The 26,354-nt window shown below is 51.8% G+C and overlaps 1 protein-coding gene across 2 annotated transcripts; it reads left to right on the top strand.

Moving 5' to 3' along the window:
• Positions 1-1,662: 1,662 nt before the first annotated feature.
• On the top strand, positions 1,663-17,489 carry MBD3 (methyl-CpG binding domain protein 3). Of its 2 annotated transcripts, XM_082297785.1 has the most exons (8): positions 1,663-1,854; positions 5,719-5,775; positions 7,768-7,927; positions 9,964-10,101; positions 12,113-12,203; positions 13,095-13,272; positions 14,472-14,669; positions 15,819-17,489. In XM_082297785.1, exons 1-7 carry the CDS (start codon positions 1,841-1,843, stop codon positions 14,662-14,664), a joined length of 831 nt encoding a protein of 276 aa, XP_082153911.1. In that variant the 5' UTR covers positions 1,663-1,840; the 3' UTR covers positions 14,665-14,669; positions 15,819-17,489. The 2 variants fall into 2 exon arrangements, with proteins under 2 accessions (XP_082153911.1, XP_082153912.1); XM_082297786.1 differs by lacking the exon at positions 5,719-5,775.
• Positions 17,490-26,354: the final 8,865 nt, after the last annotated feature.

Here is a 26,354-nt window from a genome sequence, read left to right as displayed (position 1 = left end):
TGCAGGGGCAGACTGGGAATCAGAGGCTGGAGAGCAGCGCCGTGGGAAGGGACCTGGGGGTCCTGGTTGGTCCAAGTTGGATCTGAGTCCCCGGTGTGTCCTGGCAGCCCAAAGGGCCACTGTGTCCTGGGGGGCACCAGGCCAGGGAGGGATTGTCCCGCTCTGCTCTGCACTGGGGCAGCCTCACCTCCAGTGCTGGGGGCACTCTGGGCACCACAAGATCAGAAGGGTCCAAAGCTGTTGGAGAGTGTCCAAAGGAGGGACACGGAGCTGGGGAAGGTCTGAGGAGCGGCTGAGGGCACTTGGCTCGTTCAGCTGCAGCAGAGGAGACTGAGGGGAGGCTCCTGGGGGCTGCAGCTCCTCCCGAGGGGAGGCGGAGGGGCAGGGGCTGAGCTCTGCTCTGGGACAGGGACAGGAGCCCAGGGAACGGCTGGAGCTGGGTCAGGGCTGGCCATGGAGCTCAGGGAAAGGTTCTTCCCCCCGAGGCTGCTGGGCACTGCCCAGGCTCCCCAGGGAATGGGCCCGGCCCCGAGGCTGCCAGAGCTGCAGGAGCGTTTGGACAGCGCTCTCAGGGATGCCCAGGCTGGGGTTGTTGGGGTGTCTGTGCAGGGCCAGGGGTTGGGATCGTTGATCCTTGTGGGTCCCTTCCAGCTCAGGATATTCCAGGATTCTAAGTTACTGCCAACTGAGGACTGGAGGAATCACTGGCTATTGACGCAAACCAAGTTTGATGTCAGACCACAGCAGTGGCTGGAGAGAGCAGACGCACTCCTGTGTGGACACCCCTGCTGTAAAGTCCGACACTGATCCCTTCCCGGCTGCTGCTCTAAGCAGGATTCTTAACAAAAATCTAACATATCATTCATTAAAGGAAAATTGATTCCTCTGACTTGCTTTGGGAAGGAGGCTGCCTTGCGGTGCTTGGTGTTTTCCAGCATGTGGATACTGGAGTGGCGAGGAACACGAGCTGCCGGAATTCAGCTGCTGGGTGGTGCCTCATTCCCAAAGCTGGGGTTCCCAGGTGGGTATTCCTTGGCAGCGGGAGGCAGACACCTCTCCTGGAGGTACCACAGTGGCCAATTTGGCCACTGCAGCTGCAGTAGCTGTTGGTTTACACGCTTTCCTGAAGAACTTTTCATTGCTTTGTCTTCACTCCAGCTCCTCGTGTGCAGATTTTCCCCTTTTTTTGGTTTTTTTGGGGGGGGCGTTTTTTTGGTACGCTGCTGTTGCGCGGCACGAAGCCCGCGGACCCCCCGGGGGCAGCCCCAGGGCGAGGGCCCGGTTCTCCCCCGGGGCTCCGGGCGGGTCCGCGTCCCCGGGGCGCGGGGCGGGGCCGGGGGTCGCGGGGCCGCCAGTGCGGCCGGGGCGGGCGCGGGGGAAGATGCCCAAAGCGGCGCTGCCGGGACACCGGGGGGGCCCGCGGCGCTCAGCGCTGGGGTAAGGCCGGGACCGCGGGGGTTCGCCGGGGGGAGCGGGGCTGAGAAGGGGGGGGTCCCACGTGGGGGTGGCGGGGGGAGGGACTATATGCGGGCGGAGGGATCCGGGCGCGGCGGGCGGTGGGAGGCGGATCGGTGGGTGGAAGGGGCGGGCGCGGAGCGGCGGGGGCGGGCGGAGGGAGCGGCGCGCACCGGGCGGCGGGAGCGGGGCCAGGGTCCGGCGGCGCCCGCGGGAACGGGACCGGGAGCGGGACCGGGACCGGGAGCGGGACGAGCCGGGGCCGCGGCTCCGCCTCCCGGGGGCAGCGGGAGCGCGGAAGAGCCGGCGGCGGGAGGAGAGCGCGGCGGCCGGGAAGAGCGGGAGGCGGCCGGAGCCAGGCGGGAGCGGGCCGGGAGGAGCCGCCATGGAGCGGAAGAGGTGGGAGCGCTCGGCGGGGCCGCCCCGGGCGCGGGGGGGCCGCGGGAGGCCGGGCCGGGGCTGCAGCCACAGGTGGAGGGGAGGGGAGCGGGGAGCTGCCCCGGCGTAGCCGCGGGGGGGTCGGGGATGCTCGGCCCCCCCTCAGTGATGGGGGAGCGCCGTGAGGAGCCCCCGCGTCCCCTCAGAGCGGCTCATGCCCTGCGAGCGCCCGGGGTTCTTTATTCTCAAATGAGCAGCCGGGGTGTTGTTTCTTCTTTCTCGGGGCTCGCTCTGCTGCTTTTTGGGTGTACTTAGGAATTTTGGGGAGGGAGCGTCGGCTGCTCGCGGTGGTGGCCCCGGGGGCTCGGGATGCGCCTTCCCGGGAGTGTGGCTGTGGGGGAGCACATGGCCCGGGAGCTGGAGGGTTTCTATTTATAGCCCTGCATGGCTCATATGGCTGTAGGTGGCCATATGGATCCTCCCCGCACCCGCGGGCTGAGGTGTGAAACTCGGGTCCAGCGGGAGCTGGGAACGCAGCAGGAGTTGTCCCTGTGTCCTCACCTGGCCCTGCTTGTCGGGAAAATCCATGCCATCAACTTCTGCATCTGTCACAGAATCCTCACAGGATGGCATCTCATTCCACCCCCCTGCTATGGGCGGGGACACCTTCCACTGTCCCAGGCTGCTCCAAACCCGGTCCAGCCTGGCCTTGGACACTGCCAGGGATCCAGGGGCAGCCACAGCTTTAGCTTCAGCTTTCATTTTTAGAATCAGATTATGGTTGTGAGAAAAGGGTGAGTGAACCAGAAAATGCCATCTTCGAGAGCATGAAGCTGATTCCGCTGCTGCAGCTTGGAGGCTGAGGGCAGGATGAGACCACCAGCAGCAGCAGCTGAAAGCTTCCAAGATCCCTGTTTTTCCCAGAACTTGTTTGTAAAGTTGTAGTGTCAGAGCTGAACTTTAAAAAAAAAGGGGAGAGAGGATAAGTAGCATGTTTTTATTCCCAAATTATTATTGGTTTTCCCTTTGTATCAATTTGGACAGAGATCAAAGGTAGAATAGAGCTTTATTGCGCTAGTTTTTGGTTTCTGTTGCATTTTGCATTACCTCAGAGTGGCAAATACAGGTGTGGCAGTTCAGTAATGCCTGTGCAAGTTCTGCCTGTTGTTTACCTGGGTGATTGTTCTGTCCAGCTCCCGGGGATGTACAGACACGGGGGGGGTTGTGGAAAGCCCCCTGTGAGATGTGTGTGTGAGCCAGTCTCTGGCTGGAAATTACACCTTCCTCGAGGTGTGAGTACCTGGGCAGGTTTCTAAAACCAGTCCTCGAACCTCATTCTTTGGAGGGTTTCTGACTGATTTGGCGGGACTTGTGGGTTGGATTCAGAGTGAGCAGGAAAAATGCAGGATTTCAGGAAGAAAACTGTGTCAGGGATTTTGTCAAAGTGGCAGAGTTGTCTTTGAGAGAGTTTTGGCTCTCTTCAAACTCAGAGTTCCACACGGAGGAAGGAGAATTTAGTGCTGCTATGTGGGGCTCTTTTCTTCAGAGTGTTTTTCTCCTGAAGGTTTGATGACCAAGTGTCAGAAATTTGGGATCGCTGCTTGTCTCTGCCTCAGGTTGTTGACATCACTGTGCTGGGAAACTTCACACTCTTGTGTGAAACTTATTTTGTTGAGAATTCCTTACCTTTGCAGCACAAATGTAAGAATTTGGAAGGGAATGTTTTTAACACTCCCCCAAGGATATTTTGATCTTTTCCAAAAAAAATTGTGGAGCAGAATGCTTTTACTGAGTCTGTACTTTGCTTTTCCTCTGGTGCTCTGGTTTGCCTGCAGGGAAGCTCATGATTTCTTGCCATGAGAAGGAAAAGGCCTCAAGTTGCACCAGGGGGCGTTTAGGTTGGGTATTAGGGAAATTTTTTTCATGGAAAGGGTTGTAAAGGATTAGGACAGGCTGCCCAGGACAGTGGTAGAGTCATCATCCCTGGAAATGTTCACAAAACAAGTGGATGTGGCACTCGGGGACATGGTTTAGTGGTGAACACGGTGGTGATGCTGGGGTGATGGTTGGATTTGATGATCTTAAAGGTCTTTTCCATCCGTAACAATTCCATGATGCCTGAGTTGAGCCCTACAGAATCATCTGGTTGTATTTGTGTTTGTCCCTGCATTACAGAGCTGCCACTTGGGCTCTTCTTTAGGGGTGTGATGCTTCTGGAAATTCGGGAGATTCTGTGTGTCTCGAAGTGCTTTGTTTGGGATTTTTGGGGGTTTTTTTTGGTATGGTTGGAGTCCAAGTTGCTGAACGAAGATCCCCGCACCCCGTTGCCCTGCGGGGCAGGGAGCATCATCCCTTGGGAGCGTCAACCCTGCCACGTGCTTGGGACAGCCCCGGTGGGAAGGGGCAGGTCGGGTCCCCGAGGCTGCTCCAAGCGGAGCCCCGGGATGGGGCTGTGGATGTGTGAGGGTGTGGGGTGGGCTGTGGCAGCTGGAGGTGTCGCCCACCTGGTCTGGCATGGTTTTATGGCTGTGCCAGCCCATCCCAGCATAACCCAGCTGGAGTGTGGGACCCCGAGGCAGGGCTGGGTGTGGATGCTGCATCCAGGGATAACGTGAGGATGCTGCGAGAGCGACGCTGACAGTGCTGGGTTGTGCGGTGTCCTGGGGTCCCCATCTCCCTCGGGAGCACTGTCGGGGGGTCCTGCAGCCCTCCAGGAACCCCTGGTGCCGGGATTTGCCTGGAGCAGAGCTGGGGAGAGAAGTGAGAGGAGGGAGCAATGGAAAGCAAGAAGGAGAATCACTTTGTGTTCTTCCCCTGCCCCATCCAGCGAGGAAACGAGGCTCTGAGTGTCTGCTTTCCGTGACCCTTTTCCCCTGGGTTATTCCTGCCTCCGTTTCTTCCAGAGGAAGGCGGTGGCTGGGTTTGCTCAGGGTTTTTTTTTTGTCTTTTGTCCCTTGCTTCCCAAGTTGTGCAGATCCTGTGCAGGCTAAATGGGAGAGCGGAGGGGAGGAGACTGTGATGAGGGAGGAGGGGAGAGGGCCTGGGCAGCCGCTCTCTCCTTAAGGATATAAGGCAGGAAACAAAGGGTGAGCTGCACATGGAGAGCAGGGGCACCTGGCAGGCCTGGCCCTTCAATAGGCTGCCCTGAACGCGGCTTAATCCGCACGGAGAAGTCTGGGAATGAGAGCTGGGGGTGGCTCGGGGTGGGTCCCAGCAGCCAGGTCTGTTTTGTTAGCGGGAGCCAGGCGGGCTGAGCGATAAAGCCCCGGAGCTGGTGATGGACGAGCATGTAAAATCCTTTGCAACTTGTAAACTCCTTTGCAACTTGGCCGTGTCCTTGTCTTTCACACTCGGGGAACGGTGACAGACCCGAATTCAGGAGCCCGGGATCAATCCGGGCTCGAAGCGCCGCTGCCTGGGGGATGTTACAGAGCAGAGGTTGGGGTTTGCAGCTTTGTACCAATATGTCTCATTTCTGGGCCTCTTTAAAATCTCTGTGCAAAACCAGGAGTGCAGGAGGAGTGGCAGGAGGTAAATTCTGTGGTTTGTGCCATTTAAAGGGCGCCTTAACAGGGCTCAGAGTTCCGTGATGTTGGGGGAGTTTCTGTGTGTCCTGGTGTGCAGCCGGAATCCTGCTCGAGGTTTGGGTTCCTCTGGCTCCCCCCACATCTCTGACCCTCCCAGGTGTGTGTGGGTGCCCCAATGAACTGCATGGTCCTGCCAGGGGGTCCTCAGGAGCTCCAGGGCACCCCACCCCTTCCTTTCTCTGTCACCTTTTGGTCATAGCTTTGCTCCCTGATCTGCTGTTGTCCCAGAGAGCCTGGGGATGATCCTGCCTTTTGCAAGACCTAATCAGAATAAAAGTTTTTCTTCTGAACATTTCAGTGCTTTTCCTTTGGGCCAAGCTTCCCCAGGAAGAGACAGGACTCTCAGTCACTTCAGGTGGGTTTTTTGAGACTCTGAGCAGCTTTTCAGTTCTTCATTGCAAAATGACCACAGCACATACTAAACACACAGAGATGGAGGGCTCTGTTCACTTAAAATCCTGTCTTTGACTGTACTGACTGTTCTGGAAGTTACTCTGCACTTAAATGCATTATTTTTAAACCTGCTAAGACACTAAACCCTAAATTGGAGCAGCAGATCTTGGAAGAGGAAGCAGTGCCATGTTCTTCATGCAGCAGGAGTTTCTCTTCCTGGCTTCACTGGCGGTGACAGCTCTGTCCTAAAGCTGCTGGAGTTGGTTATTCCTCTCTCTGGATTGAGGCAAATAACTCCCTTTATAGTGTGAAAAAGTGATTCACAAATCTGAGGCTGGACACAGGCTCTGTTCCTGGCTCCTTGGTCCTACTCTGTGTTGTCTCCTGATCCAAGTGCAGCTCCACAGGGTCCAGCTGAGGAATAACCAGTGAGGGAGTGTTTCCTCCTCTCCCTGCTCTCCAAAGATGGATTATTTTCCTCAGCTGGTTTGTTTGCATGAGCACTGGGCTGTGTGAGCAGTGGTGGTGGCAGGGAGGAGATCCAGGCAGGATAAGCAGCTTGGGAGCACTTGGAGCCAGGAGCTTCCTAAGCAGATGCTGTGTGGGATGACCACAACCTTTCAGTCTTAACTCCTTTGAGAGACTTCTCCAAATTTCTGTTTTAGTATAATTTATATGAAATTTATCTCAGTTTTTGGAGAGCTTTTAATACTTTGATTCTTTCTGGGTTTAAGGGGTTTTTTTATTATTTTTTTTTTTCATGCACAGTCTGACTTGGCCTAATTGCTTTGTCACTGTCCTATACCAGAAATTCTCTGCTTATGCTGGTTTTCCCCAAACAAAGCTTCAGGGCAGCAGACAAGATGTGAAAATAGACTTTTCTTCTGTTTTGTTTTGTCTCTGTTAAGACCCTGGTGAGGTTGTCAGTATCTCACCAGTGTGAGATAAGGTGGTAACTGTCATTTTTGGTCTTAAAATGCCTTTCAGCCCATTAACCTGTGATAGTGTGATGGATATACAGGGAATGAGCTTCTCCTGGATGGGAGCTAGGATTGAATATGCAAGTTGCAAGGTGGAGCAAACCAGAAGTGAGAGTAATTGAGGGAATAAAGAGGTGTTATGATGCTCACTGAGAAGGTGAAGAATACTTGGTGCTTACTATCTGTACAGTCCTACACTGCAGCCATAGCACACTGTCTTATTTTTGCTTTATGAATATAAAAATAGCTTATGATGTTGGGTTACTTAAAAAAACCCACAAAAAAACTCCAAACGAAACACCAATAAAGAGTTGGAATAATTTGTGCCTACTCTCCACGTTGAGTCTTTGTGGAAACCCAGGTGTTACAGAAGAAACTCTCTTCCTTTTTGCCATTAAAGGAAAATTTTCCAGGTTTTGACCTTTATCTTTGCATCACTTTGTAATTCTTTGTTTTGCAGCTTGTCAGCAGTTAACTTCTGCTTTTCTCCTTTCCTGAAGTCTTCAGGACTCTACAAAAGACATAGAATCAAACCTGAATGTGCTGTTCAAGAGGCAGGGAGAGGAGACAAGGAGCATTTGTGGTGCTGGTCAAATGCAGCAGTCCTGGGAGAAGAAATTATACTTGAAAATGGGCATTTGCTATGAGAAACAACTGAATGAAAAGTGCATATGTGCTGAGATCCCCCCTGATGGTTATTGTGTGAATTATGCTACATGTGTTTACCTGATCTGAGTCTTCCTCTTGACATATAAAAACATTTTAACTTAATTTCTCTGTTCCACACAAGGAGGAGTTAATATGAAAGCAAAACCACGCATTTTAGAGTTGAACGTGAGCTTCATTCTTGAAAGTTCAGCACGTGTTTTTCAGGAAGGAAATAAAAATTCTCTCTCCTGAGTTGCACAGGCGCTGCTGTGGAAGTGCAGAGGGTTCTGGTTTCCCTCCATGGCTCTTTGGTGTGTTTTTTCCAGCCCCAGTGGGAAGAAGTTCCGGAGCAAGCCGCAGCTGGCACGTTACCTGGGCAGCTCCATGGACCTGGGCACCTTCGACTTCCGCACAGGGAAAATGCTGATGAACAAGATGAACAAGAACAGGCAGAGGATGCGCTACGACTGCTCCAACCAAGCCAAAGTAAGACTGAGAGGCAGTGGCGCTTCCCCTCCCTGCTGTGGGACTGCCAGAGCAGTGTCTGGGAGAGAGGGAAAGTGAAGCATTTCATAACTGAAGTGTGAACTTGGAGTTGTGTCAGAACAGCTCTGTTGGTGGGGGTTGGACAAATCCCAGGGGGTTGGTGCCATGGAAGAGAGTTGTGGTACTGCTCAGCCTTCTGTGTAGAAGGGCAGGGAAGAGACTGTCACCTTCCTCAGTTCCCAGCACAAGGAAGGCATTGACCTCTGGGAATGAGTCCAGAGGAGCCCCTCTGTTCTGGAGCCAGGCTGGGAGAGCTGGGGGTGCTCACCTGGAGAGGAGAAGGCTCCAGGGAGACCTCAAAGCCCCTTGCAGGGCCTAAAGGGGCTCCAGGAGAGCTGCAGAGGGCAGGGCTGGATGGGATCTTGGGCAGGAATTGTTCCCTGGGAGGGTGGGCAGGCCCTGGCACAGGGTGCCCAGAGCAGCTGGGGCTGCCCCTGGATCCCTGGCAGTGCCCAAGGCCAGGCTGGACACTGGGGCTGGGAGCAGCCTGGGACAGTGGGAGGTGTCCCTGCCCATGGCAGGGGTGGCACTGGATGGGCTTTAAGGTCCTTCTCAACCTAAACTGTTCCAGGATTCCCTGATCCCCCTCCTTGCAGTGTGAGCTCACCTCTAGCATGATCTCCTCTAGATCCCCACATCTCCTGGGGCTGTGCAGCGGCTCTGCCCTGGCCTGGCCCTTGGTTTAAGAGGAGAGGAGGGATGTGGGTCCACAGGGATGAGGAGATGCTGCAGCTCCTGCCAGTGACTCCCTGGAGCTCTCCCAGGCTGTGCTGGTGACTCAGCTTTGGAATTGATGGAAGGGGAGGTGGCATTTGGGGCAAAAAACGGGAGAGGGAAGAGGACTGTGAGGCCTATTTGTAGAACAAAATAAAAGATTCTCTAGCTGGTAATTCAGACTGTTGAGGTGTAGTCAGGGTGGCAGTGGCAGGCTCCCTGTCTGGATTGATTGTCCCAAGTCATTCCTAAGCATCTTCATCGGATGCTAAAATCTTTTTCAGAACCCCAAAGCTGCTGTCCATGCACCTAAACACCAAATGTGGAAAAGGTACAATGCTCATTTTTGAAATACATCAGCCAGTCAAGAATCATCATCACGAGAGTGCTGGGAACATTTCTTGCAGCCCTGGGTGCTGCAGTGATATTTTGAGACCTGCCTTGAGGCAGAGACCAGCAGCTCACACACCTCTCAGGCTAAAAATTCTGCCCAAAACTCTCAATAAATGTACAAATGTTATCACTGGCTTCTGAATGGATTAGCACCCAGATGGTTCAGAATTATATTTGTCCTGAATACATCTTTTCTGCATCTCATGAATAAATCTGTGAAGCAGAAGTGGTGTTTGCATCCCCGAGAACAAAGTGTGTCCTACAGCCATTCCAAGAGTTGTGTGTTAGATTTTGGAGATGAGGAGCAGTCTTCCTATGCTCTCCCTAACAGAAAATGCAGTTGTGTAGTGCAAAATTGATCATGAGCTTCATTAAAAGCTGAGCTTTGTTCAGAACCCAAGGTAAAAAAAGGGATTCAGCCTCCAGCTGTGTTGGTTTGTTTATTGGTCACAAGTGGATTTAAAAGGAATGGTTTGGAGTGGTTTCTGGATTCAGAAAGCAGCCTCTAAATTCCTGTCTGTAATGTTTTTATTTTAAAAAAAATACTGTGTTGTAATCCTGTTTTAGTGATTACACGTGGCTTCTTCTGACTCCTAAAGTCATTAAAAATGGGAGTAAAACTGATGTGTATGAACTAGAATGGGAGGAGGCTGCTATGTTAAACAGAATGAGTGGAAAACTTTGATAGGTCTAGGGCAAGATTTGAATTTAGTTATGCATTTTTAGCAGCCTAACTTGTATAACTTGAGATCAGACAAGATTTCAAGCCCAGGAACTGTTCCTTGCTGCACATCTTCGTGGCTGTAGTAGCATTTCAGCAAATTGAAACTATTTTTGTTGGCTTTTCCTTTTCTTTTTGTTTGAAACAGGGCAAGCCTGATTTGAACACAGCCCTGCCTGTGAGACAGACAGCCTCTATCTTCAAGCAGCCCGTCACAAAGATCACAAACCACCCCAGCAACAAGGTGAAGAGTGACCCCCAGAAAGCTGTGGACCAGCCCAGGCAGGTAAGGCTGAGAAACTCCTGGATTTGCTACTGGGAGGATCCCAAAATAATCTGCTTCAATTGTGTGATGCTGAACAAATACTTCCTGGCAGTTCCTGATCTCTGACACTTCAGAAAAACCTGGTCTTTCAGAAGCAGTGGCTTGCAGGGCCCCCAGCTTGTACATCAGAACAAGCCCCATTGCCAGTCTCTAGCTATGGGTTCTGTGCCCTGGGATTTATAAACTCCAGCCTTTGGCTAGATCACAGTTCTGGTGTAGCTAAACTTGATTTTCCTTAATGCTGAAATTAAATGTTATCTACAGAATTATTCAGACACTGTAACCACTTCAGGGGACACTTAGGTTTAGAATCACTGTCAAACGTTGCAATTGTGTAAGAATTGCGTGTTCCATTAAATCCATGTTCCTGCACAGACCCCATCCAATGTGGTGTTTCTCTGCCAGTAGAAGATCATAAATTCACTTAGAATGTCATTATTAATACAAAATCAAAGCGTTTTTCTTATCATAATGTGTATTTGCAAGCAAGAGAACACACCAAAATTAAAGGCAAGGGTGCTCAGGACAAGGAGAGGCCCTGGTAAAATAAGCTGTACTGGTTGGAACACTGGCAGCCTTTTCTGAAAACTTCAAGAACCACATTTTGAAGGCAGTTTTTAAGCATTACATAAACCTAGTTCAACTTGAACCTCCAGGTGTGAGATAGAATTTACCTGAAATGGACTTGGGTGGGATTTTTTGGTGGTTGGGGTGGGTTTTTTTCTGTTTTTTAAGCAGGCTGGCAGGGACTTACCATGGTTTCCTAGGGAAGTAGAACCTGTATGTTCACAGTGTTGTTGCTATTCCTGCAGTTTTTATAGTTAAGGCAGCAAAAGAGAACCCTCAAGATAAAATTCCCTCTCCAAATTCTGAGCTGGATTTGTGTTCCTGTTTAAGATACTTTACTGGACTGCAGAATATTTTGACTTTTGCTCAGCAGACTCTGGGTGTTTCTGCAAAACTTGAAAGCAGTGCCAAGTCCCATCATGCACTGGCTTAAAAATCCCAGAATCCCAGAATTCTTGGGGGCTCGAAGGGATCTTAAAAATTATCCCATTCCACCCTCCTGCCATGGGCAGGGACACCTTCCACTAGCCCAGGTTGCTCCAAGCCCCGACCAGCCCGGCCTTGGGCACTGCCAGGGCTGGGGCAGCCCCAGCTGCTCTGGGTAACAAAAAAAAATCACCTGTTTGAAAGGCTAGAGAACAGGCAGCCTGTGCTTGAGCTGTGCCCTCATTCTCCTTTTTGGAAAAGTCATGTGGGGTCAGTTGCACTTGGATTTTGACAGGCAGGAAAAGGGGGTGGGATGTGCCTGGAGTGTTTGAGGTGAATTCTTGATTTCTCAAAACCTTGATAAAAATGTGGTTTTTTGCAAGATAGTTGATCCTCCAGCTATTCACTGATCACCCTCCTGCACCAGGTGCAGAGTTGAAGGTGTAGCAAGGTGATGTATTTGGCTTTCTACCAAACCAGACATTCAGGTGCCTTTAAGCTTGGGGAGAGCCTGTGACTCAAAATCTGGTAAAGAACAGACACAGGGGAAAGGACTAAACTGCTGGAGAAGAAGAAAATAATAATTTACCTTGAATAGAGTTCTTGCATTCCTTAACTTTCTGTGGGCTATGTAGGAGAGAAATAGGGTGTAAAAAAGGCTGTCTCATGCTGTGGGCTTGTAGCTGAGGTCAGCAAGCCTGGCCTTGATGCTGCAGCTCAGAGCAGGGAAGGTACCAGGCCCTGGAAGAAAAGAGAGTTTTTCAAGGCAGCAAACTGGGACAGAGGAGTTGTGGGGCTGATTGGTAACGAGGATTGTTCCTGCTGTTGGACGTGGCACGTCCCTTCTGTGGTAAATCCACACTAAACTGTCCCCAGCACTGCTGTTCCCTCTCTGCACAGGAGCAGGGATTTTGTGGAGTTGTCAGTTCTGTTTCTGGTTGTGCCAACAACCACCAGTAACCACCTGCTTTGACTGCAGCTCTTCTGGGAGAAGAAGCTGAGTGGACTGAATGCCTTTGACATTGCAGAAGAGCTGGTGAAAACAATGGACCTTCCCAAAGGGCTGCAAGGTAATCAGAGGGTGCCCCTCATTTAGGGCTGGCATTTTGGCACCTGGCAACAGTGAGTGAAGGTGCTGAGGGTGAGCTCCCTGTTCCCAGAGCCTGGCAGGGCCGTGGCCATTCCTGCTGCAGCAGGAGCTGTAGTGCTTTGCTTGGGGGCCCCAATGCCCTTTGTTCTGAGGAAACACTGAAGCAAAGCTTCTCAGCTTTTGGGGGGATTCGCCTTCCAGAAACAGCAGAGTGTCCCAGAATGCTGTTTGGGTTTGGGTTGGAAGGGACCCTGAATCTCATCCTGTTCCTCCCCCTGCCATGGGCAGGGACCTCTCCCACTGTCCCAGGCTGCTCCAAGCCCCAATGTCCAGCCTGGCCTTGGGCACTGCCAGGGATCCAGGGGCAGCCCCAGCTGCTCTGGGCACCCTGTGCCAGGGCCTGCCCACCCTCCCAGCCAGCAATTCCCAATCTCCCATCCAGCCCTGCCCTCTGGCACTGGGAAGCCATTCCCTGTGTCCTGGCCCTCCATGCCTTGTCCCCAGTCCCTCTGCAGCTCTCCTGGAGCCCCTTTAGGCCCTGCAAGGGGCTCGGAGCTCTCCCTGGAGCCTTCTCCTCTCCAGCTGAGCACCCCCAGCTCTCCCAGCCTTGTTCAAGCAGAATGGAAGCATCTCCCCAATGTGGTGGTTTTTATTATCTTTTGGTTGTAACAGAACGAGGAACTGCTCTAAGTTTAAATACCCTTGGAGAGCTGCACAGGTGCTGTTGGAAGCATTTAGGTCTGGGATTTATGTCGTGTGAGCTTTCAAACTGACAGCCTGTGCTTTGCCATTAAAATTTCATTCCCATTGTCCTGATTTCCCACTCCCTGCCTGGGGCAGTGCTGCTTATGGATTTCCTTCCCCCTCACAGGGGTTGGCCCCGGCTGCACGGACGAGACTCTGCTCTCTGCCATCGCCAGTGCCCTGCACACCAGCACCATGCCCATCACTGGCCAGCTCTCTGCAGCCGTGGAGAAGAACCCTGGGGTGTGGCTGAACACCTCGCAGCCTCTCTGCAAAGCCTTCATGGTGACAGATGAAGATATCAGGTATGAACTGGAAGTAGCACTTGGTGTCCTGGAACCAGGTTCCTTATGCTCAAACAGTGCTTTGCTTTTCTTTCTAAAGGTCTGATGGAGCACTGTGGCTTGGGAATTAATTTGAATGGCTCTCTAGCAATAGAGTAGACAAAAGTTGTCACATTAAGCTGTCATGTGCTTAAAGCCCATTATTTTTCATTTTGGCCATGCTCAGGTACTCCGGAGTTTCAGGCTCACGATTGTTTTTCATGTCAAAGTTTCCTTTTATTGACAAAAGTGTCTGAGTTAGGGTAGCCTTGACTGAGGCACCTCAGAGCAGAGATGGGATTGGAGAAATCCTCAACAGTGGGATTGGGTTCTCTTCACCTTCCTCTGTGTCAGTAAATGAATTAAATAAAATTTATGGATTGACCAAATGCAAGCCCTGCCTGCTGTGGCGGCAGGGAACAAAGATGCAGTTTATTCTGCTATAGGTTGCTGTAGTAGTGAAATATTGTTAAATCAGGACTGGTCAAACTCAGCTTTAAGCTTTTGATGGAGAACTGAACATACCAAGGGCCTGTAGCATGCAATTTGCATTCATTAAGTGTTTAAAGGCAGTCCTTGCTTTGACTGCTTGATAAATCTTTTGGAATTGCAGGATGACTTTTCTGTGCTTGATTTAGACATAAATGACCAGGAAAAACAGTCTGTTTATAACTTTGATGTCCTGTGGCTGAGCTGAAATAGGAGCCCCATGAGCCACTGGTTGTTGATCACTTCTTTGCTGTGCCTTTGACTTCTTAGGGTTGGGGCTCAAAAGGAAAATGAGCAGAAAGAAGTGGCCTGAAACTTAATTTTCTCCAGTCTTATTTTTGAAAGCCTGTGCAGGGTAGGCTGACTTGTTAGATATTAGTACTAGGAGTTAAAAATTAGCGATAGGCTAAAGAAAAAAAAAGTCAGTTGCTAGATGAGCCAAACTTCAGCCAGAAGTCAACAGGTGCAGGACTCATGATAGAGAATACTGGACAAATTTTTAAAGTGTTTTTCATCTTCACTTCCAGTACAATGCCAGGTGGGGTTTCTTTTGGGTCTTTTTGTTTTACAATGGAGTTCTTAGAGGCCTTTTGCAGTCTGTGCTTGTCTGGTGCTGGAGGGGACTGGAGACTCTTTTCCCTTGGCAAAGGCAGCCTTGGGGGCTGATGCTGGGTGTCCCTTGTGTTGGGCAGGAAGCAGGAGGAGCTGGTGCAGCAGGTGAGGAAGAGGCTGGAGGAGGCCCTGATGGCCGACATGCTGGCCCACGTGGAGGAGATCGCCAGGGATGGGGAGCCTCCCTCGGAGAAAGAAGGAGCAGAGGAGGAAGGAGAAGAAGAGGAGGAGGAGGAGGAGCAGGACCATGACCAGGAGATGGAGAATGTATAGTCCAGGTAGGGTGATAGTGCTGTGTCTCACCTTAAACATTGGGGACAGGGAGATTTTTGGGAGGAATCTTAAATATTGATGAATCTTTGCTTTTTAGCCTGTGCCTTGAAAGGTGTGGTGGCCTTGGGTCAGGAATGGGGAGGTGGGTGTGAGACCCCACCTGCAGAGCTGCCCCAGCCCTGGGGAACAACATCAGGAGCACGGGGAGCTGCTGGAGCCACTCCAGAGGAGGCCACGGAGATGCCCCAAGGGCTGGAGCCCCTCTGCTCTGGAGCCAGGCTGGGAGAGCTGGGGGTGCTCAGCTGGAGAGGAGAAGGCTCCAGGGAGAGCTCCGAGCCCCTTGCAGGGCCTAAAGGGGCTCCAGGAGAGCTGCAGAGGGACTGGGGACAAGGCCTGGAGGGCCAGGAGCCAGGGAATGGCTTCCCAGTGCCAGAGGGCAGGGCTGGATGGGAGATTGGGAATTGCTGGCTGGGAGGGTGGGCAGGCCCTGGCACAGGGTGCCCAGAGCAGCTGGGGCTGCCCCTGGATCCCTGGCAGTGCCCAAGGCCAGGCTGGACATTGGGGCTGGGAAGGGTCTGGAGCACCAGGAGTGGCTGAGGGAGCTGGGAAAGGGGCTCAGCCTGGAGAAAAGGAGGCTCGGAGTTCAGCCCCAGCTGTCTCAGCCTGTCTCCATAGGAAAGGTTCTCCAGCCCTAGGATCAGCTTAGTGCCCTCCTCTGGAGGCTCTGAGACAAGAATCAAGAATGTGGTGGGGGGAAAAAAGGGACTTTTTAGGATGAATAGCAGAAGAGCTCCTTTGGAGGGAATGGGGATTTCAGGTAGGAGGAAGATTGATTTTTTTTTTAAGCAATCCTTGAAGCCTGAAGGTTCATTATAATGTGTGATCTGCTTGGCTTTTGGGAGATCCCATCTTATACCTGGGCCCTTTTTCCCCATTTTCCTGTATCACCAACAGTAGCTTTATTTGGACAGTGAATACCTTGAATTCCTTTCTGCTATCGAGGTCTGTCAACAGGCAGGAGCAGAACAAACTGACTGCTGCAGGTGAAATCCAGGAGATAAGGACATGGATGTGTTGTGACAGGGGGATTTCTTCTTTTAAGAAAAGATATAAAAATTCTTTTTGACTTGCAAGTTATTTTTTTCCTCTTTCAGGGAGTTCCATCAGAGAATTCCCAGTATAAACCCACTCAGCAGGGTCAGCACAACCATTCACAGAGCCAGGAGTGCACCACCAGTCCAGCTGTACCCCAGAGCCTTTGGATGGACTTCAGGAAATGTGGAAGCTGAGGGTTCATTCATTGCTGGGGACTTCGGCAGATGGAACTTGACTAAACTCTACTCCCCTTCCTTTTTCTAAAGGGGTAGGGTGATTGGCAATGCAAAAGTGGGAGGGGATAAAGGAATATCACATGGTGGGAGGGAAAATCCTAGGAACTGAATTTGCTGGCTCTTTTTTTATTTCTTTTTTTTTGGTGTTATTTTTTGTGGGTCAGTGCTGGGTGATACGTTTTTAAGCTTTTCTATCAAAGTACTTTTAATGACCCACAGAAACAATTTTCTCTCTAACCTGAGGGAAGGAGATGCTGTTTCACTCCTTGGCTACTCTGCTGTGGGCTACCTGTTTGTACCTGACTGTAGGGAGGTCATTTCATGTCGTCAGTGGTTCATTCCATGTGTGAATTCCAGTCACTGAATTGCCATTTCCTCACAAGACCACATTGGTCTTGGAAGTGTAGTCTCAGAGCTGAGCTGCCAATGCCTCTGCCACCTGAGCTTGGGTGAGGAGGGGAAGTTGCACTCGAGGACTTGGGCTGCCAGCTCTGGGAATTGGGGATTTTGGTTATTCCACACCACGGTTTGGATACAGAGCTCTGTGTGTCCAGACATCCTGAACAGAGTCTTGGAGGCAAATATACCCAACCTGAGGTATATTTTACTTGGGTTTAAGTCCAGTCAGAAGGACTTTCTCAACTGGGGATGGAAGGATGACTCATTTCTGACTGATAATGAGGAAAACTTCCTCCTTTTTCTCTTCTGGTGCCAAGAACCTGCCCTCTGTTCCTCTGTGTGGAGGGAAGGGGATCCATTCCAACAGGTGTGGCTACACACCTGCTTTTGTGTGCAGTAATGTTCTGACCTCTTAAAAAAAAGGAAAGGAAAAAGGTTGATTTTTCTATGATTGATATCTAAAAAATGAATTTAAAGCTTTTTATTAAGTATTGAATCTTTCTTATTTGCATGTGCAGTGAAGTGACCAGCATTTTGTGTCAAAAATTGGACTGATGTGAAACCTGCCTTAATGTGTTTATAAGTATTTGGCTTCACCATGGGTACCTTGATTGATTCCTCAGTCTCTTCCAGTACATCTTTGAGCATATTGGGGTAACTTGTGGCTAAAAATGGATTTCTCCGGGAAGGGAGACAAGGAGAGGGGAGAAGATGAGAGTTGGTAGCTTGGGGAATGTGTTGACTGGATTGCAAAATTTATTTTAGTCTTAGGGTATCCATTGCATAATCTGTGTGTGGACGTCTCGGCTGAGAGAACACTGCAAAGTGGTGGATTAAATATTGTGCCACCAACCAATTGTACAAGTTGTTGGTATCCCATAACTTGGGGAAGAAAGTAGCTCCCAGAGCCTTTATTGTGTGAGAAAGATTAGCAGGAACAGCCAGGGGCCAGGGAATTGCCTTGGGGAGTAGTGCAGCTTCGTGATCCCTGAAAATTATCCCTTGCCAAAGTGATTGATCCTGTTCTCACTCTTTTCTTAAAGGTTTGAAAACACCGACTTGGTTGATATTGCTCATTTGAGTACTGCAAGGAGACTGAATTGTACTTTGCTGCTGCTCTGCCAGGTGCTGCTTTGGGGAGCTTTACCTGGCACTGCAGGCAGCGACCATTATTTTCCTTTCTGAACAGTCTGTTACAGTTATTACTCTGTAAATCTGTCCTCTTGTAAGTCATGGTGTTGAATTAAATGTTTCTCACAAAGAAGAGGTTCTTCTAGTCTGCCTCAAGCCCTTACCTGGAGTTTTGTGCTCTGCCCTTTCCACTTCTCCCAGTGGAGATGCTCTGGGGGTTCTGTTGTGGGCTCCACGTTGAGATTTGGATCTTCAATCTGGGGAATGTGGAGGAAAACTTGAAGAAAGCAGTTCATTCTTGCTGCAGAATCCTCTCCTGTGCCCTCAGCAAGGGAGAGGCTGCCAGGGTGTCCCATCTCTTGGGCAGGTTGGTGATAGAGTCACAGAATTGTTAAGGTGGGAAAAGATCTTTAAGATAATAAAGTCCAACCATCAGCCCAGCACCACCACATTCACCACTAAACCGTGTCCCCAGGTGCCACATCCACACTGCTTTTGAACGCTGCCAGGGGTGGTGACTCCACCACTGCCCTGGGCAGCCTGTGCCAGGGCTGGGTAACTTTTTCTGTGAAAAAACTAAATAAATAAAATTCCTACTATCCAATGTAAAGCTCTCCTGACTCAACTTGAGTCTATTCCCATATGGCCCTTTGAAGCTCAATGCCAGCAGTTCACATCCCACACCAGAGGTGTCCTTGTGGCCAGAGCAATCTTGTTCAGATGCTGTGTCTTTTTTAAAATTTGTTTCATATCTGGTGGTGTCTTCATCTACTTTTACTTGAATCTAAACTTACCCTAAGTGTAGGTAGAACCAAACACCGGTGATTGAGATCTTGACACTCATATTTTGACACACTGAATATCAGGTTTAAATTGCTGCCAACTCTCTTGTTTCCCCCCCCCCCACTGCTTTGCCTGTCCAGCTCTCTTCCCTTCAGTTTACAAAGTTTGTTTATGTTTTCACTGGTACGGAGGAGTTGCTTGTGCAAAGTGCCAGAAAGGGGCTCAGGACTCCTCTCACAGCCAAACAAAGTGAAGTAACTTTACCTGCTCACCAAGGTAAGGAAAACAAGTGTTTCTTTTCACTGACCATGATGTCATTTTCACGTTGCTGCAATAACAACTGGATTAGTTTGTCTTAGCTCTGGACATAACTGACAGGCATAAAGTGTCTGCCATCATCAAATCTATCCCCAGGGTGGAGAAAGCAGCTTGCTTGAGGTATAACTTGTTAAGCATGTGATCAGTAAATAGTGTACTTAAAAGCAGGTGAGTGGAATTGGGGCAAAGCTTGTATTTCATTAATTAATATTCTCTTCTGCATAGGATGTTGGTGGCTACAGTTTTTTCCTCTCCACTTTGTTTTACAAAACTTAAAGATTTAAAGGGAATGTCATTTTCCTGCTGTTTGGGGAGTGTTATTTTTACTGAATTCTAGCTGGATGAAATTTTGTGCAAGCCATAGGATGAATTGGAATGGATATTGGTGCAGTCTGGATTTGGCCAGCAGAGCTCTTGGAGGTGGTTCTGCCCAGGAAAAGTTGGCTCGATTCGCATCTGAAATTGAACTTGCTGAACTGGCTGTTGAGCAAGGAAAGGGAGGAGTTGTGTTGCTTGTAAACTGAGCACATCAGGAAGGGAAGACAGTCGGGGATGCCATGGCTGGACTCTGGGAATGCAGGCATGTTAAACCCTGCCTTGGGGGCACTGATGTCATGGCTGAGAGTTTGGGTTGGAAAGGGCCGTAAATCCCATCCCATCCCACCCCTGCCATGGGCAGGGACACCTCCCACTGTCCCAGGCTGCTCCAAGCCCCAGTGTCCAGCCTGGCCTTGGGCACTGCCAGGGATCCAGGGGCAGCCCCAGCTGCTCTGGGCACCCTGTGCCAGGGCCTGCCCACCCTCACAACCAAGAATTCCTTCCCCGTATCCCATCTAAATACTCGTTGCTGCTCTGTGGGATATGAATGAAGCAGGACGCCTGGAAGGACTCCTGAGTCATGTGCTTTTGTCTTGCTTTAAGGAGGGACCATTCTGTCTGGACTGATACTCCTGGTCCTTGGAAAGAGCGTGGGATAATGTGTTTAAAGGGGGAGGAGGCAGGAGAATGTTTAATGAAGAAAAAGTAGTATTTTTGGTAATAACTCTCCAGTCAGGAAATCCTAGTTAATTGGGATTATGTCCATGAGAACAATCTCTAAGTCCAGATGCCCATGCAAATACTTGGATAATACCACTTCTTCCCTATCACATAAAATGCATATTCCTAGCTGTTGTCACTTGGAACAGGAATTTCTGCATCCCCTGGAGCTGCTCCAGACTTTGGGGTCGGTTGAGGTTCCCGGTGTTGCCTATTTTACCTCCCTGCTTTAATGAAACACAGACACGGGAAGGTGGTGTCCTAATTCTGCAGCACAGAAAATAATGTCCTCTATGGGCTGTAGTGAGCTAAAAACTTGGATTTGTTCTCAGATTAGCAGGGATCAACTTGAATTAATGAGGGAAAACCTTTCTCCCCCTCCTCCCCAGGCTGATCCCGTGAGTAGCTGGAGTGTAGGAGAGAACAGCACAGAACAGTGTGTGCTAAATGGTATTTACAGTGACAGAACATTTGGGAGGGTGGGGAGAGAAAAACGTTTTGAACTCCAGAATGACCCACCAAATGCACTTGGAATTGTCAGGGCATTGCTTAGCAATCCCATTTATTATTGCTAATTTCTTACCAATACCCGTAATTGCTGCTGACTAACTAACAACACTAACTACTAGTAAGGAATAATACTGACCTCCAATGGGAAAGCTTTTGGTCAATTCATTAAATAAATCTCTGAGTGGGTTTTTCTTACCTCGCAGAGTCACAAATGGCAGTAGTTGGAGACTGCACAGATTTGGGCAATGGGTGACCTGAAGTGGTTTGGCTTCAGTGGCAAAATTCAGAAAAGCTTCACTGTAGGAATCGGGTTTCATTTGTTTATACAAATGCCAAGGCTTCTGAGAAATAGAATCCCAGAATGGTTTGTGTTGGAAGGGACCTTAAAGCTCATCCAGTGCCAATCCTGCCATGGGCAGGGACACCTCCCACTATCCCAGGCTGCTCCAAGCCCCAATGTCCAGCCTGGCCTTGGGCACTGCCAGGGATCCAGGGGCAGCCCCAGCTGCTCTGGGCACCCTGTGCCAGGGCCTGCCCACCCTCCCAGGGAACAATTCCTGCCCAAGATCCCATCCAGCCCTGCCCTCTGGCACTGGGAAGCCATTCCCTGGCTCCTGGCCCTCCAGGCCTTGTCCTCAGTCCCTCTGCAGCTCTCCTGGAGCCCCCTTAGGCCCTGCAAGGGGCTCAGAGCTCTCCCTGGAGCCTTCTCCTCTCCAGGTGAGCACCCCCAGCTCTCCCAGCCTGGCTTCAGAGCAGAGGGGCTCCAGCCCTTGGGGCATCACCGTGGCCTCCTCTGGAGTGGCTCCAGCAGCCCCAGGCCCTCCTGATGTTGGGGGCTCAGAGCTGGACACAGTGCTCCAGGTGGGGTATAGACCCCCAAGCTTGAGCTTTTGGAAAAAGGTGAATCCTAAAAAGTTCCTGCATGTTTTTGTTTGCAAGATGAGTGCGGTTCCATGTCCTGGATTAGCCTCCTGGGCACATTTGGTGGGGTTTAGTGATCTGAAGGGCTGTAAAACCTGAAAGTGTGGTGTACCAGCTTTTATTATTTCATGCTTTTGTCTGATCTGCAATTAATTCTTAGCTTTCCATCAAGTTGGCTTCTCCACAACTCCAAAGTCATTACCTGACAGCTCAATTCTTCATTCATCTAATGCATGAAAAAGAGCCCTTTGCTAATGGCTTCCCCCAAGGTGCCTCTTTCATGTCCTGCTGTAGGGAGGGAATCTCTGAAGGTGCTGTGATGGGGATGCCAAGAGGAACAAAGGAAAGGCTGCTCGGCCTGAGGGATCACAGTGGGCCAGGCTTTGGTGACCTCAGTTGGAGCTTGTGCCTCTACTGCAGCTGTGGCACATCACGGTGGCATTGAGCCTCATCACCTTGAGCTGTCCCCATATGCTGTTCCCTCAGTCAGCGACTTTGTGGGATGATTGATCTCAGGCTGAGGTCATCTTTCAAGTTCCAGATCTTGTCAATCCGTCTGGCTCCACCCACATGCAGTGATTCAGCTCCTGATGTGCTGAAATATTCCCTTAAGCCTTCCCACACAGAGTAAGGGCTTTTTTGTGGTTCTGCTCGGAGCTGCAGCACCTCTTCTGTGCTGTGCTCCAAGCCTGTGCTTTCTGCATGGTATTTGCATGTGCTTGGAGAGCTGCAGAAAGTAGAGATTGACCTCCTAAAGAGCAGGAGAGCAGCTACAATCGTTCTTTAAAAGTATTTTCCCTCTAAACTTTGGATGTAATTTTATAGAATTTGGCTAATGGGCTGTGATTTAGGCAAATGTTAAAATACAGAGAGCAGCCCTGGGGAGAAGGACTTGGGGGTGTTGGTGGTGAGAGGCTCAACCTGCCCCGGCCATGGGCACTGACCCCAGAAACCCCCCCTGTGCTGGGCTGAGCCCCAGCGTGGGCAGCAGAGGAGGGGGGATTCTGCCCCTCTGCCCCGCTCAGCTGAGACCCCACCTGCAGAGCTGCCCCAGCCCTGGGGAACAACATCAGGAGCACGGGGAGCTGCTGGAGCCACTCCAGAGGAGGCCACGGAGATGCCCCAAGGGCTGGAGCCCCTCTGCTCTGGAGCCAGGCTGGGAGAGCTGGGGGTGCTCAGCTGGAGAGGAGAAGGCTCCAGGGAGAGCTCCGAGCCCCTTGCAGGGCCTAAAGGGGCTCCAGGAGAGCTGCAGAGGGACTGGGGACAAGGCCTGGAGGGCCAGGAGCCAGGGAATGGCTTCCCAGTGCCAGAGGGCAGGGCTGGATGGGATCTTGGGCAGGAATTGTTCCCTGGCAGGGTGGGCAGGCCCTGGCACAGGGTGCCCAGAGCAGCTGGGGCTGCCCCTGGATCCCTGGCAGTGCCCAAGGCCAGGCTGGACACTGGGGCTTGGAGCAGCCTGGGACAGTGGGAGGTGTCCCTGCCCATGGCAGGGGTGACACTGGATGAGCTTTACCATCCCTTCCAACCCCAAACAGTCTGGGATAATTCTATGAGAACTGTGGGGTTTTTTGGTGGGGGAGCAGAGGGTTCCCCTGTCTGTGTTCACTAATCCCATCTTTAGGGGTTGATCTACAAAGGATGGTCTCTATTGCAGAACAAATATTCCAGCTTGGATCTTGCCACTTCTGCCACTGCACACTTGACCTGGAATCAGCAGCAATTGCAGAGTTGTTCCTGGGGGAGTTGGGCTCACGGATCTGCGGTGGCACTGATGCTCTGCTGAACCTCTGTTGCTGTTTCTCCATGTAGGAGACACCTGAATGAGCTGTGACACCTGTTGTGCTTTAGTTCTGTAATTTCCTGTCTGTACATGGAATTGTGTTGTTCTTTTTGGGGACATCTTCTGTAGATTACAGAATCCCAGACTGGTTTGGGTTGGAAAGGACCTTAAAGCCCATCCCATTCCACCCCCTGCCATGGGCAGGGGCACCTTCCACTAGCCCAGGTTGCTCCAAGCCCTGTCCAGCCTGGCCTTGGACACTGCCAGGGATGGGGCAGCCATGGCTTTAATGGTCAGACATAAATGATTACAGGCAGTATAAACAGCTGGGAATGCTGGGACATGGGGAAAGCACCTGGACAGATGGGCTTGGAAGCAGCAAGTGCCTTCTCTGGGTTTAGCAAAGTTGGTTCTTCTGCATGGTCATGTTTTGATAATGAAATGGAGTTGTGCTGAACAACTTCCCTGGTTTGTAGACTCATTTCCTCTGTTAATGAGAGACACAAGTCTCTTTAAGAACTGCTAATTGCTCAGGTTAAAAAAACCCCAAAGGCCACTTGGTGTCATGCCTGGAATTAAGACTCTCAGAAGAAAGTGTGAGCTAGTTCTGCTGAAAATGGAACAGATCAGAGGCACAACATCTACAAACCAGGTTTGCCAAAGTGCTTAAAATAACAACTGGCAGTTTCCCTGGGTGTTGTTGGATTTGATGTAGAAATTTCCCAAAAGGACTGAGAAAGCACAGAGAGACAAAAATGGCAGTGTTGGGAGTGCAGCTCCCGAGGGGACTTGGAAAGCCCACGTAAATCACACATCAGAGCTGGTGATGTGGTGGCCTGCGGTGGCCAGGAGTGTGTTTAGTGTTGGAGCTGCAGCAAGGACATCCCTAAGGAGCCGTTCAGGCACAAGTGCATTCCTCTTGTGTTGCTCGAGGTGCCAGAGCTGGTGTCAGGCATGCCTGAGTTTCCTCCATTATCTGGAAACAGAAGGAGCTTAGAGAGGAGGGGTTGTACTCTTCTGTCTCAAGTTATGGAAACCCCACTATTTTGTTTCAACTTACTATGTTAAATATTCTGGGAAGTGGAGGGGCAAAGGGGGGGATGTCTCAAGATCAGACCTGGATTTCCTGTGTCTTTCCCTGGAAGAGAAGCTTCTCTCCTCAGTGGGTGCAAACCCTCATGCCAAAATTGGCTGGAGCTGGGTCAGGGCTGGCCATGGAGCTCAGGGAAAGGTTCTTCCCCCCGAGGCTGCTGGGCACTGCCCAGGCTCCCCAGGGAATGGGCCCGGCCCCGAGGCTGCCAGAGCTGCAGGAGCGTTTGGACAGCGCTCTCAGGGATGCCCAGGCTGGGGTTGTTGGGGTGTCTGTGCAGGGCCAGGGGCTGCACTGATCATCCCTGAGGGTCCCTTCCAAGCTGGGATATTCCAGGGTTCCATGCAATAGTCCTGGAGCCTGCCAGCTCTCTGAACAGCTCATGGCATGGAGAAGGCAGGTCTGTAGTGGGAGGATTCCCGGAGCTGTGCTGATGCTGTTGGATGTGTGTAAGCACAGGAACTGGGATGGATATGGACACATCTCTGTGAAATTGAGCTGTCTGGGGAGAAAACAGAAGTTGCTCCAGCTTCCTCTGCAGCAACCAGACAGAAGGAAAGGGCTGGTGGGAGTTCACAGCTGAGTCCTCTGGAGAGAAAGCAGGAGGAGAGGAAGAAGAGGCAAATCAGGAGGAGAAGCAGCTTGTTAACTGTTTTCATTAAACTTTTCAGCAGCTGGAAGACGCTGGGTTTAGTTGTCAGGTGAAAGGAGGGGAAAGAATTAAGGAGACAGTTCCTGGTGGCTGTTGCCTTGCTGGAAAGATCCCACAGAAGTTTCAGGTTTCTTTTTCAAAGTATCAGAATGTGAAAGTCTCTGTCCGTAGAAGAGTCACCAGCTGAAGGGCAAAGCTTGGAAGCACAGGGCCAGCCCATGTGCCTTGTTTTGGGGCCATGGAGCAGCAGGAGTTAACGTTTCCTGGGATCTGAAATGGGAACAGAGTGGGTGGATTGAAGGGGGGGTTTCTAGCCCAGACACTGATGGTTCTTGCAATTAAAAACAATCCCAAGACAAATGGTTGAATTAATCCCAAAGACAGTGATTGGGAAAGACAATTATGTGTAAATGGAGAAAATTAAGCTTGAGTGTAGAGCTGTGGAATGGGAATGTCTGGGCAGGTGCGTGAGCTGGGAATTGCTCTTGTGTTTTTCTAGGGAAGGAGTGCAAGTCCTGGCTGTGGAAGGGCCCTGTAAAGCCGTGGCCCAGCTGGGACAAAGGGTTTGGAGGCAGCAGCTTGGCAGTGAGCCATGGGGGGGACATCCATGGCAGCAGGGCCCTGCTGTGGTGGCGTGGTGCAGAAGGGGAGTGGGAGCCCTGGTCTCGGCGCATCCAGGCTGCCGAGGTGTTTGTGGCTCTGTCAGGCACAACCAGGTGACGCTGCTGCTGCTGAGCGTGAACGGCAAAACGGGGCTGGAACCGGACGGTGCCTTCCACTCCAAAGTGCTCCGGGACTCTGTGCAATAACCCTGTGAAACAGAAGCGCAACATCCAAGGGGAAATGGTGGGGGAAAAGACGGCGATTTTATGTTTTCTTAAGTTTAGTAACTCGGGGAGAAGGAGGAATCCAGCGGTCGCGGAGCGGGGCTGTGCCACAGCTCTGTCCCCGAGTGCGCGGAAGGGGCGGAGGGAGCGGCTGCCCGGTACCGGGAGGCGCTGCCGCTGCTGCGGCGCTGGCGGCTCCGCTCCCTGCGGGGCCGAGCGGTACCCACTGACCTGCTCGGTCCTTTCCGCCGAGGGGCGGTGGCACTGCCGGGCTGTCCCCTCCGAGCCGGTTGCCTCCCGCCTCCCTCGGTTTCGGCGGCGTTTTCCAGGCAGCTCAGCCCCGGCTCCGCGATGGGAGCAGTCGTGTCTGAGCTGCGGATGGGGGGAGGGTGACGGTGCCGTGCGCCGGAGATGCTCGTGGCCCCCGGGGATGCTCGAACCCCTCGGGATGTTCGATAGCCCCCCCTCGGTGGTCGGGGTCCCCTTCGGATGCTCAGAACCTCTCGATGCTCAGAACCATCTGCGATGCCGGAGTGCCTCTGGGATGCTCAGTACCCCCTGCAATTTTAGGAAACCCTTCCGGGGATGCTCGGAACCCTCCGGGATGTTCGCAGCTCCCCGGGGGTGCTCAGAACGCCGCTCCGATGCTCGGACCCCTCCCATCCCCCTGCGATGCTCAGGGCCCCCTTACCCCACACTCGGACCCCCCCCCGGGATGCTCAGACCCCCCCAAACGCTCGGAGCCCTCGGGCTGGGGCGGGCCGGGGTCGCGGCTCCGCGGGGAGGGCGGGGCCCCAAGGGCGTGGCCCGGTGGGCGGGGCTTCGTCGGGGAGGGGCCGGTCCGGTGGGCGGGGCCGTGGCGCGCATGCGCGCGGCGGGCGCGGCCCGGCCCATCGCCGGGCGGGGCGGG

Source organism: Coloeus monedula, assembly GCF_965178545.1.
Source record: "Coloeus monedula genome assembly, chromosome: 27".
NCBI lineage: Eukaryota > Metazoa > Chordata > Aves > Passeriformes > Corvidae > Coloeus > Coloeus monedula.
The sequence above is the reverse complement of the archived record's forward strand: the minus strand, read 5'-3'. Positions and strand labels throughout refer to the sequence as shown.

Bases quoted from the DNA above. Each gene is read 5' to 3' on its own strand.
- MBD3 (XM_082297785.1), top strand. The intron at 5,776-7,767 runs GTGGGTTTTTTG...TGTTTTTTCCAG, and splicing joins AGGACTCTCAGTCACTTCAG to CCCCAGTGGGAAGAAGTTCC. The intron at 7,928-9,963 runs GTAAGACTGAGA...TGTTTGAAACAG, and splicing joins ACTGCTCCAACCAAGCCAAA to GGCAAGCCTGATTTGAACAC.